Source organism: Coregonus clupeaformis, chromosome 14 (assembly GCF_020615455.1).
Source record: "Coregonus clupeaformis isolate EN_2021a chromosome 14, ASM2061545v1, whole genome shotgun sequence".
NCBI classification, from domain to species: Eukaryota; Metazoa; Chordata; class Actinopteri; order Salmoniformes; family Salmonidae; genus Coregonus; species Coregonus clupeaformis.
This window is the reverse complement of record NC_059205.1, coordinates 33,319,895-33,333,377: the sequence shown is the minus strand read 5'-3', so window position 1 is coordinate 33,333,377 and position 13,483 is coordinate 33,319,895. Positions and strand designations below refer to the sequence as shown.

The 13,483-nt window shown below is 40.5% G+C and overlaps 1 protein-coding gene across 1 annotated transcript in view; it reads right to left on the bottom strand.

Annotated features, from left to right (window-relative positions):
* Window positions 1-3,772: 3,772 nt before the first annotated feature.
* LOC121580997 (cadherin-2) overlaps window positions 3,773-13,483 on the bottom strand; it is a 98,537-nt gene continuing 88,826 nt past the window's right edge. Inside the window, exons 15-16 of the mRNA XM_041896274.2 lie at window positions 10,452-10,616; window positions 3,773-5,327 (exon numbers count right to left, since the gene is read on the bottom strand). Of these exons, the coding sequence (XP_041752208.2) occupies window positions 5,121-5,327; window positions 10,452-10,616 (372 nt within the window). The 3' untranslated portion in view covers window positions 3,773-5,120. The remainder of the gene's footprint in view (window positions 5,328-10,451; window positions 10,617-13,483) is intronic.

The following is a 13,483-nucleotide window of genomic DNA, read 5'->3' as shown; positions in this document are numbered from 1 at the left end:
ACCTACTGTATGGTGAACCAAATCCGACTCAGCTCTAGCTATGAACTTTACCCCTACTTCCTAGGCAGTGGTGGAAAAAGTACCCAATTGTCATACTTGAGTAAAAGTAAAGATACCTTAGTAGAAAATGACTCCAGTAAAAGTGAAAGTCACCCAGTAAAATCCTGCTTGAGTAAAAGTCTAAAAGTATTTAGTTTTAAATACACTTAAGTATCAAAAGTAAATGTAATTGCTAAAATATACTTAAGTATCAAAAGTAAAAGTATAAGTCATTTCAAATTCCTTATATTAAGCAAACCAGACGGCACCATTTTCTTGTTTTTTATTTATTTACGGATAGTTAGGGGCACGTTCCAACACTCAGACGTCATTTACAAACGAAGCATGTGTTTAGTGAGTCCACCACATCAGAGGCAGTAGGGATGACCAGGGATGTTCTCGTGATAAGTGTGGGAATTAGACCATTTTCCTGTCCTGCTAAGCATTCAAAGTGCAACAAGTACTTTTGGGTCAGGAAAAATGTATGGAGTAAAAAGTACATAATTTTCTTTAGGAATGTAGTGAAGTAAAAGTAAAAGTTGTCAAAAATATTAATAATAAAGTACAGATACCCACAAAAACTACTTAAGTAGTACATTCAAGTATTTTTACTTAAGTACTTTACACCACTGTTCCTAGGGAATTGAAAATAACCCACTGGGCACACCACGTCATTTCAATGTGGACAATTGGGTAATATTCGGTTGAGACTTTGATCAATGAGATTACAACCTATATTCACCCACTCAAAAAGACAGCCAAATGTTAGTTGAATTCCCAATGTGTTATCGTCATGCTTTCAACCATCTAAAAGCACAACCAAATTCTAATGACAAAACATTATCCGATTTTTGGTTTAGTTGTCACCCAAATGTCCATTTAAAAGTACAGTAAAGTTCAAATGGGAATATAATGTCAGATATTTTATTTATTTATACAACAGATTAATGTGTTACTTATCACTGTCCTTAATCTAATAGCAGAACCAAATGACCTGGATTGCAATTGAGATTACATTAAAAGTACACAAGGATCTCCAGAGGGTGGTGCGGTCTGCCCAACGTATTACCGGGGGCAAACTACCCGCCCTCCAGGACACCTACAGCACCCGATGTCACAGGAAGGCCAAAAAGATCATCAAGGACATCAACCACCCGAGCCACTGCCTGTTCACCCCGCTATCATCCAGAAGGCGAGGTCAGTACAGGTGCATCAAAGCTGGGACCAAGAGACTGAAAAACAGCTTCTATCTCAAGGCCATCAGACTATTAAACAGCCATCACTAGCACATTAGAGGCTGCTGCCTATAGACATATACTAGAAATCACTGACCACTTTAAGAAATGGAACACTAGCCACTTTTATAATGTTTACATATCTTGCATTACTCATCTCATATGTATATACTGTATTCTATACTATTCTACTGTATTTAGTCCATGCCGCTCTGACATCGCTCGTCCATATATGTATATATTCTTAATTCATTCCTTACTTAGATTTGTGTGTATTGGGTATATGTTGTGAAATTGTTAGATATTACTTGTTAGATATTACTGCACTGTCGGAGCTAGAAGCACAAGCATTTCGCTACACCCGCAATAACATCTGCTAAACATGTGTATGTGACCAATACAATTTTATTTTATTTTATTTGCTTTGAAGTATATGGAGTACATGGAGTGGAGTGATCAATGCCGTTCGAGATTCTGCGCAGATCTCTACAGACCCGTGACGACCTATGCATGCTATCTTGAACATGCACACTTTATACGATTACATAATATACATTTACAGTAACCTCAAAATGTGGCCATGTTACTCTTTTTAAGGTTGAATCTGAGCAACTGCCTTAATCCCATTCTTTAACTTTTTTTTTACGTAAATCCAACAATTTGTTAACTTGTCGACAAGTTAATAGGCTATTTATTATATTTCAAAAGTGATACTCAATTGTGTTTAGTTGTCAACGCAACCAAATATCAACATTTGAAGGAGATTTATCTTCTGATTAGATAATTCCTTCCATCTGTGCCACTGTCTGACATTAATTCCAGTTTGTCTACAAATTCATAATTTATATGTTGGATTCAAGTCTCCATCTCAACCAAAAATCTAAGTAAGACTAAATCAAATCAAATCAAACTTTAAATCCACTTTAAGTCAACTTTGATTTGATTTAGTAAATTTTTTTTAAATTAGATGTTTGGTTGAGATGGAGACTTGATCCAAAATAGCAATTATTAATTTGAAAACAAACTGGAATTAAAGCCAGACTAAGTCAGTGGCACAGATGGAACTATCCAAGCAGGAGATACATCTCCTTCAAATATTGATATTTGGTTGGGTTGATAACCAAACACAATTCAATATCAGTAAATATCATTACATTTGATCAACCAGAGCTTGAAACCCTAGGCCTATGTATTGTCTAATTTTTGTTGATTTCTGGGTTGAATTTAAGCTAGCTGTTGATGACTTTGCAAATGCTATATAGTCCTAAATAGCATCATTGATGATATATGAAAGATAGATTATGGTCTACGCTAGTTGCATTGGCTCGCAAAACTACCTCTAACTTCCTTCATACTGGATACAGAGACATACAAATGGGTCCATGAGTTCATCTGACTATGGGGAAGTAGATAAAGGCCTGATTGCCAAAATCCCAAAGTATCCCTTTAAGTGGAGATCATTCTCACTATAGCGCATTGGTAACAGTCAGTGACAAATATCAAAGCTGGGCTTGGTTAAAACCCTGGATGGGAGACCAAAGGGTAGCTGTAGATAAATAAATTATCCAGTAGGAGGTGCTGCCCAGACAATTTTTTATTCTTCTGATAGTGGATATAATGTTGAAGATCTAACATTGTTTTAAAGGTACAAATTCAACATATTTTATACAAGGTTTGTCTATGTTGAAATTTGGTTATCATGATGACATAATCCTGTGGTTACAATTTTACCCTCAAAACAGCAGTTTACATTGATTACTTTTTTCAGTTGGTACCCAGTGGGAACTTACTTCAAGGGAATGTGGGTGTATTAGTACATTATTGGATATGTGATATATGCACTTTGCAGTTTAGAAATAACTAAATAATAAACTGAGTAGGATCCTGTAGATGGTGCTACTGGGGAGTTAGCTAGTGACATTAAGAAACCTGTGTCATATAGAGGAACAATAAAGTTTTAACAATTAATACAGTATATCTGATATAAGACTTGCAATAAGCAAACACAGAGCAGTTAGTTACCAGTTAAAAGACAGGGAATAATTACCTCTGCTGAAAAATAAAAGCCAACTAAGGTTCAAAAGACCACCAATTATGATATTATTTCATTGTATTCCATAGCAGGACTTCCAAACCAACTCCATGCCCTGAAGAATTCGGGCTGTTTTGGAGGCAAAGGGTGGTCCGACCCAGTACCAGATTGGTGTACCTAGGCTATTCTAGATATTGCATCTCTATATTTCAACCAGAAAACTCAAATTCACTCAAGTACACTCATGCATGGCTACTCGTATTTATTGTAAACAAACATTTACAACAAACTGAAATTAAATTAAACCTGAAATACATATTCCTCCTCTTGGTAAAAAAAGGTACAATCAAAATGTATTCATCAATAGCTACTTTCTTGTACAATAGGTTATGTAATTCATAATCCAATTAGAACTGAGAAACAATGCTGAGTTGGAGGAATAAACAAATAAATAAAGAGACAGTCGTTAGCTCCAAAATTGGCATTTTATTCGGATGGTTGGGGTCAGAGATGTATAATTTGTATTCCAGTACATACGATTATCCACAAAGCTTCAGACAAAAACCTTTTCCAGTCTTAAAGCTGATTCAGTAATTAGTGCCAATGGTGCAACAACATCCCACCCATCCCCTTTTTGGTACAAATTAAAACAGTTGTGCTGACAAGATTGCTATTTTTTATTTTTATTTTTTCAATTGTTTTTCTTCATTTTATACAAAAGACTTAACTTCTACACATTTAATGTCACACGGTTGTAATTTTTTTTGCTTTGTAAATACATTTTGGAAATAACATTTTTTCATACTTTTTGTTGTCGTGAAAAGATAAAAACATGCAAAAACTTTAAGTTGTAGTCCAAATTATACATTTACAAGTTCAGAACTTTTTGCACTTCTTCATAGACTACAGAAGAAGAAAAGAATACATGTACACACATTGTCTTTACCGTGAAGTAAAAGTTGAACGTACCAGATGATGACTAAGGCAAATGAAGTGTACATGGATTAGAACAAAATAAACAATTGTTGTTTTTGTAAAATACTACACCACTTCAGAAATAAAGGAAAAAAAAACATATTCCGCTACAAAAGTATTACTTATGACTCCCTTTATTTGCAACCAGCTGCATAAGTTAATTTTTTGTGTGAACAAAAAACTTAATTTCTAGCCTACTGTACAGTGCTGTTCTCAGTTGATTCTCCCCATTGAAGCTAATAAAGGATCCTTCATCATCTTTCATCTTTGTAATTCACTTAAATAATCATTGTTCAACAAACAGCAGTATCGTGTAATCAAAAAAAGCTTGTAGAAGCATACCATAGTTTAACATACTTTCTTATGTTTTGAAATCACTCCAAAAGTCAGTACCATTAAAGCCTTGAACATAAAACTAATCATTCAGATCCCAAAAATGTACAAAAAGGCACATTATATCCCAGTGCTTCTGTACTGTGAAATTCAAGTGTAATTGAGCACGCTCAATATCAACGATCCAAACAGTGACAGTTCACCAATGTTCCCTCCCCTTCTCCAAAACTGGACTGCACTTCAGCCTATGCCTAATCCTTCAACAAGCATATGTATGCGTAGACTACAACAATAAGCCTAGATTGGTTGTTTTGTGAAAATATTTCAGAATTATGTTTACATTTTTGGAACTTTTCTGTCATTGTTCCTGTCACCACTCTTTCAGGGGAATATCGGTAATCAGAAGCTGTCCACATCCATTGAGAGGAAAACAAAATATATTTTATATTTTCCTGGGTTCACCATTCTTTGTCATCTTGTTGTATAGGTCTTGCACATCCTGTGTCCTAGTCGTCGCTCCCTCCGTACATGTCTGCGAGTTTTCTGAAGCGAGGGCCCCAATCGTTGAGGTAATCGTAGTCCTGGTCCCCTCCGCTGCTGGAGGAGTTGAGAGAGCTTAGGGAGCCAGCTGTAGAGCCACTGCCTTCATAGTCGAACACCAGCAGGGAGTCGTAGGGCGGGGCTGTGGGGTCGTTGTCCGCTGCCTTAAGTCCCTGGATGGACGGGAGGAAATAAAAAAACACAGTTAGATGAGTGAGGAGATTAAGGCCAGCCAGTCCACCATGACCAAACCCTGTCTGACAACAGCTATAAGACACCATTCACATTCACAGACATGTTCTTATCCCCTACTTCCACCTAAACAGGCTAATATTAACAGGCTAGCATTTTCCTAATGTTTTCCTCCCTTCTACATGTTTAGAAAATCAGGTCCTTTTCATGGATTAAGAACGGCTCTAATTTCCCTCTGTGTGTCCGTCTGCAGTGAAGCGTTTTGGCTTTGATTCTCCCTGATGTTTCTGGCATGCAGGATTATCCAGGACTTTATCAAAAACTGAGATTAAGCATGACAGCCTGACCAAATGCCTCAGCTCACTGGAAGGCTGCCACTGATGACTTAGCCTGGCCCTCCCCCCTCCTCAACCCTCCATCACTCCCCTGTCCACAGGTGCTGCCTGAGGGGCTTGGAGGGCTGAGAGGAGGAGATCACTGTAGTGGCACTGACAATATGCCAGCTATCCCCACCACACTCTGGACCCTGGTACAGTACTACATGCACACTCCATTTCATGTGTTCAAGTATTGCTCCCCAAAACTAGGAAGGAAGTGCTGAGCAACATTGTCTTTGTGTGTGTGTGTGTATGTTCCAGTAGTGTGTGTTCCAGAGGGTGGGGTGCGATGGTGGTGGTTTCCATTTTGAAGATTGTACTTAGCATTACCAGAAGCTCTCGTAGCAGCGTGAGAGGTCCTTATGGATTGCTATTGATTTCCAAGCCCATTCCTTAACGGTACTCTAGAGACTTGATGGATTGCTAATCTAGCACAGGAAATGTGCTTTGGCCATGAAGAGCATTGGGCCCAGGCCCGATTCCAACCTCTTCTCACTGCCAGTGAGAACATCTAACAAATAATAACTGAATTAAAAGAAACAGAGCACAACACATAGAAACAAACGAGCCACTAGGCTCATTGGAAACATCAGAGATTTATTTCCATTTTGCTCTCTCTCTCTCTCTCTCTCTCTCTCTCTCTCTCTCTCTCTCTCTCTCTCTCTCTCTCTCTCTCTCTCTCTCTCTCTCTCTCTCTCTCTCTCTCTCTCTCTCTCTCTCTCTCTCTCTCTCTCTCTCTCTCTCTCTCTCTCTCTCTCTCTCTCTCTCTCTCTCTCTCTCTCTCTCTCTCTCTCTCTCTCTCTCTCTCTCTCTCTCTCTCTCTCTCTCTCTCTCTCTCTCTCTCTCTCTCTCTCTCTCTCTCTCTCTCTCTCTCTCTCTCTCTCTCTCTCTCTCTCTCTCTCTCTCTCTCTCTCTCTCTCTCTCAAAAGGATAGATTGAAACAAAGTGCCCAGATGCTTAGTGATTATTTTCCACTTCTTAGCCTTTGTTGAATGTTTGCTCAGGGCTGTGGCACTGATAATTTGGTGGGAAATATGACAGATGGATCGTTCATTACAATTACAGCCATCACTGCTCCGATGGATAGAGCGCCATGCGGCACAACCACCCACCCCACTGGTAGTGTGACAAGGTTAGCCAATCACAGAGCTTTGCCCTCCTAATTACATTAAAACTGAGTCATCCACTGTGTGAGAGAGACTATCGTCCATCTTAAGAAAATATTGTGCTGCCCTGTCCTCCCCTGACTTCACCCACTGATCCACTGCTCACAATACAGGTCTCTTATTGAATTGAATAACATCCTATTCAGAGATTTGCAGGGTAAGTTTCTCTGTTCATTTCCCCCTGATTAGATACAAACTGTAGTATTGTCACTGTGAATATGGGGGTTCAGAGTGTAACACAGTGTTGAAATGTTGACTTGAAATACTTTTCCCCCAATAACACTTTATTTGAACCTTCAATCTGTGTGAACTTTTTGTCCAGAGCCTGTGGCCAACAAAAGGTTATGTAAGGTGAGGCTTATTTCCCAAACATTACCTCCCTGAGTGGGAACAGACTAAAAGCTGAATAATAGACTATTGTTTGGCCACTCCGAGAGGCTAAATTCTTGGGCGGATTTGAGACCTATGCTTAAATTTTAACTCCCCATTTTTTTATTAACTGCCAAATGCTCTGTGGGCATGGGGTTGTGTGCGCACTCCAGACTTTGAGCCCAGACACATCACCCCAGCCCCACGCCCACCCCACTCCACCCTGAGCAACCAGGTCAGATTCCAACCCCAATGAAGAAGGCATAAACCAGCTGCCAGCAGGGGGCAGTGGATAGAATCTACGATGACCACCTGTGTGTGTGTGTGTGTGCGTGTGTGTGTGTGCGTGTGTGCATGTGTGAGCGTGCGTGCATGTGTATGTGATGGGAAACAGGCTGACATGTACTGCCTGTAATGTGGATGTCTAGGTCAGGATGCTCTGGCCCACAACATCCTGCTGTCCTTGTACAGAAATAATACATAAAACAGCAGACCTGTCTCTGCTCCAATAAGTGTTGCAGCTTTTTTACACACTGGGCAAAACACTCAAACTCACTCTATATAAATTGAACTGACAAGAGCATTAAGTGTATTCAGGAATTTTCTGAGAGAGCGAGGGAGGGGTAGTGGGAGAGATATAGCGCGAGTAGGGGAGTTCTAATCTAAAAACATGGGAATAGGCCAAAAACTGGGGGAGACAGAGAAAGAGAACTCAATTTTTAATACAGTGAATGTCTTGTCTGTTGGAGCTGGTGAAAAATACATGACCGTCCAGTTCATTTTACATCCCACCTTCAACGCTGGAGTCAATGGTGCCCTGAGGCAAGCGAGGCCATGAAGGAACAGAACAGGGCACCTCTATGGAAAGGCAATGTGCTGTTCTCTTTCTCATCCCACTAGATCTCTACAGAGAGACGTCTAAAACTATTACCCCAGCCGATTCTGCTGCACAGCTAAGAGAAACACAATTCTCTCCAAGTGAACTCTCTTTGAATACTCATAATATTATAATTACATGTGTGGATTTAGTTCACTTAAATTGGACACATTATAAATACCCCCCCCTTCTGTAAAATAAATTGAACACCCTCCCCCCTCATAGAATTAACTCTAAATAATGTTAACGACCACAGATAACAATAACTGTAGCGACCCTGTGTTTATAAACGTGGATATCGACTTTGCCACTTCAGCATGTTTTTGTGGCACAGTCGATGCCACGCAGGGCTACGGGCCAAAAGGTTGAGGGTTCGCCGACCATCACAGACGAGCTCACTCTCCCTGCCTGTTTCATTACACTACGATCAGAGCCGGCTGCAGACAATGATAATTATATAAAATATATGCAACAAATTTTCCAGCAACAGGTTTCTGTGCCAATGTACCACACAACCAATAAACAAAGCATACCAACATCGGGCACTTCAATATCATAGTTTGCATTTTCAACACCACAATAAATAGACTATGTCAATCTGGACAAACAGAACATACATCCCTCCTTACCGTGTACCCAGTACCGAAGGCTTGGCTTGACAATCTCCGAATGTCATTAAAATTTTGGTGTTTTGTAACAGATGTCTCTTTCCATTCATCACAGTTTGGATTGCACAGTTTGGATTGGTTGATTTTTTATTTTTGTCAGTAAAAAAAAATATGCATATATACACAAAGATTTTTAAAGTGACCGGGATTGCACAATAAAGTCGGGGACTTATTTCCATTGTGGTCCCTATTTTTTTTTACATAAATAAATCTACAATTACATAGATACAGACACATTACACACATGCTCAACCTCCAGATAAGTATGAGGGGGGAGTTTAAGTACAATTCTTACAAGCTTGTTTGGCTGGTAGCTTATTTTTTAGATGTTTGGGGCTGTTGGTGAACCATGATGTGCAGTCATAATCAAAGTGACACTGGACTAGCGCACTTGCCAGAGTCTTTAGGGTGTCTATAGCTAGGATTCCATCCAATTGCGACAGATTTTCATGCAAATATTCTAGAATCTTCATAAAAACAGTATGGCATTTCAGTTTCCTTTAGGATAATTTGGCGCTGGACAACATGACAGGGAAGATTTTAATTTACCGGACATTTGAGAAATTGAATGGACATCAATATGCATTCAGATCCGACCTGGTGCAGCCAGCCCTATCAATAAACAAGGGATGTTGGCCAAATGAGCCACATTTACGTGACCTTAAAAACAGCCTATAACAAATTACAAAAAAACAATTCCTTGTGTTTCGATGTGTAGCATATGCAAAACTATATAGCCAATTCTTTATTGGTTTTTAGGCTACTTTCCTAAAACAATAATTGTTCATTTTATGGTTCAGCTGTCAGAGATTTGAGCACTAAATGTATCAGGGCATTGCATGCATAGGCCTATAGGCTTAGGTGTCCACTGTATGATATTTATATATATATATATATTTTGTTAATTTTCTATCAGAATATTTTGTATAAAGATAAGCATTATATTGTTAGATTATAGGAGTAACTTTGGTAGGCCTGAAACAGTCTTCCTCACCTCAGGTTCAACTGCCGGAGTCAGTTGAAGCGCCAGGGCGCACTGCCTTCACAGCATAGGCCTGCAGCAGCTAACGCTTAATAATAGCCACACCATACCAAACCTTCACAAATGTTTCTAAACGTTTATTAGGATAATATCAAAAGTAAGTCAAGCCATTGTTTATAGAGAAAATATGAATAGAACAGTGAATGTAAACCTGTGCCCAATAAAAAACCACACAACCCTCCCCAAAGCAAAAAATTCAGTTTGACAACCCTCCCCTAAATGTTGATCTGTCCCTAAGGAAACACGGTACAGGCAGTTGTAAAAGCAAAAGGGAAAATTAATGAAATACATTTCCCATTAACCTTTCATGTCTGTATGCGTCTGTTCTGTTTCAATCAATACTTCCATGAGTACAGGGAGCGAGATTAGCTAAATATACCTGAGCTAAATTCAAATGTGAAGCTTGCATCATCTGTTCAACTGCTTTCCTTTATTTTGAAGCATTCACTTCATTAAATGAAATATTCTTACCTCTACCCCTTACCCCAACCATGACCTTTAGAGTGTTTATGAAATCATTCTCTAAATCTTCCTGTGGCATTATTCTAGATGCAGATGTTTAACCGTGAGAAGATTAGTGTGTTTGTTAATTGTTTATTTTTTTACCTCGTTGATGAAGTCTCCGATGTCCCCGGGGTGCGGGGCTGCTGACCTTATGGGGTACTTGGGCTCGGGGTGCAGCGGCCTCTCGTCCATACGCCGGATCCCCACAGGCTTGATGGTGTCCGGCTCTATTGTGTCGGGCTGCTGGAGCTGGCTCAGGTCGTAATCCTGGAGGGGAGGGGGAGAGGAGGGACAGATGGGTGTCAGCAAGGAGCCAGAGACAAGTGAAGATCCACACAGAGCTGGGGAGAGGAGCTTGGCATGGGCATAACCCCCCACCCAGAACCAGATCCATACACACATGGGCAGAACTCCTTACCTAGACCAATACACACATGGGAAGAACTCCCTACCTAGACCAATACACACATGGCCAGAACTCCCTACCTAGACCAATACACACATGGGCAGAACTCCTTACCTAGACCAATACACACATGGGAAGAACTCCCTACCTAGACCAATACACACATGGCCAGAACTCCCTACCTAGACCAATACACACATGGGCAGAACTCCCTACCTAGACCAATACACACATGGGCAGAACTCCCTACCTAGACCAATACACACATGGCCAGAACTCCCTACCTAGACCAATACACACATGGGCAGAACTCCCTACCTAGACCAATATACACATGACCAGAACTCCCTACCCAGACCAATACACACATGGGAAGAACTCCCTACCGAGACCAATACACACATGGGTAGAACTCCCTACCTAGACCAATACACACATGGGCAGAACTCCCTACCTAGACCAATACACACATGGCCAGAACTCCCTACCTAGACCAATACACACATGGGCAGAACTCCCTACCTAGACTGTTACACACACAGTCAAAAGTTTGGACACACCTACTCATTCCAGGGTTTTTCTTAATTTTTACTATTTTCTACATTGTAGAATAATAGTGAAGACATCAAAACTATGAAATAACACATATGGAATCATGTAGTAACCAAGTGTTAAACAAATCAAAATATATGTTTCAATTTAAGTCCATATTATAGCAAGAACAGCTCAAATAAGCAAAGAGAAACAACAGTCCATCATTACTTTAAGACATGAAGGTCAGTCAATACGGAACATTTCATGAACTTTTCAAGTTCCTTCACGTGCAGTCGCAAAAACCATCAAGCGCTATGATGAAACTGGCTCAAATGAGGACCGCCACAGGAAAGAAAGACCCATAGTTACCTCTGCTGCAGAGGATAAGTTCATTAGAGTTACCAGCCTCAAAAATTGCAGCCCAAATAAATGCTTTCACAGAGTTCAAGTAACAGACACATCTCAACATCAACTGTTCAGAGGAGACTGCGTGAATCAGGCCTTCATGGTCCAATTGCTGCAAAGAAACCGCTACTAAAGGACACCAAGAAGAAGAAGAGACTTGCTTGGGCCAAGAAACACAACCAATGGACATTAGACCGGTGGAAATCTGTCCTTTGGTCTGATGAGTCCAAATTTTAGATTTTTGGTTCCAATCACCGTGTCTTTGTGAGACGCAGAGTAGGTGAACGGATGATCTCCGCATGTATGGTTCCCACCGTGAAGCATGGAGGAGGAGGTGTGATGGTGTGGGGGTGCTTTGCTGGTGACACTGTCAGTGATTTATTTCGAATTCAAGGCACACTTAACCAGCATGGCTACCACAGCATTCTGCAGCGATACACCATCCCATCTGGTTTGCGCTTAGTGGGACTATCATTTGTTTTTCAACAGGACAATGACCCAACACACCTCCAGGCAGTGTAAGGGCTATTCGACCAAGAAGGAGAGTAACGGAGTGCTGCATCAGATGACCTGGCCTCCACAGTCACCTGACATCAACCAAATTGAGATGATTTGGGATGAGTTGGACCGCAGAGTGAAGAAAAAGCAGCCAACAAGCGCTCAGCATATGTGGGAACTCCTTCAAGAATGTTGGAAAAGCATTCCAGGTGAAGCTGGTTGAGAGAATGCCAAGAGTGTACAAAGCTGTTATCAAGGCAAAGGGTGGCTACATTGGAGAATCTGAAATATAATTTGTTTAACACTTTTTTGGTTACTACATGATTCCATATGTGTTATTTCATAGTTTTGATGTCTTCACTATTATTCTACAATGTAGAAAATAGTACAAATAAAGAAAAACCTTTGAATGGGTAGGTGTGTCCAAACCTTTGACTGGTACTGTATATCTGAGTGGGGTGGCAGCGTCTACATAACTGTGCATTGTTGTTACTGTTGCTACCCTGCATCATTAGAGCTAAAAATCCTATCAATGGGTGGACTTTAGACTGTTGGTCTAAGTATTACCACTTAGACAGTTAGCTGCATTTAACAATGTCCAGCTTCGGGGTCAAGGCTAAGGAACATAGCATCAGTCGACAACCCACTTGCAATAGAGCGGTGTTCTTCTGGAAGAGTGTGCAGGAAACTGTTCTGCTCTAATCAGGCCCCAGACACGGAATGGCGGATATGCATAAGCCATTACTAATCCTATTAACATTGCCAAGGCAACCTGACTGGCTCGCCGTTTGGTTTGTGCAGTGTCACAGGAGGAGAGAGAAGCAGGGGACAGAGCTGCAGAGAGAAGTTGACAGAGAGAGAAAGAAATGGAGAGAGAGGTGGCGAGAACAAGAACGAGAATGAGAGAGAAAGAGAGAGAGATGGAGAGCCATGGTGCGTTGTGATGTGGATGAGAAGACAGCAGTGAGGAGCTGGACTGATATGCTATCAGAGAGGATATGATGGAGAGAATGCCATGGGAGAATAGCTGTGTGCTTAATAAGCGTGAATGATGGAGTGTCCTTCTTTAGCAGATTTTCAGTAATCCATCCATCTCTAATATCCCCCTTCAATATTGTCCCTGCTCGCTTGCACACATAACTATGCACACACACACGTGCGCGCACACAAGCTTACACACACTCGCGGACACACAAATCCTAAGTGAGTATGCATGTCTAAAGATGGACAAATAAACACAAATACAGTAGATGACTTAAATACAAACATATAAATCGACACAAACACAAAC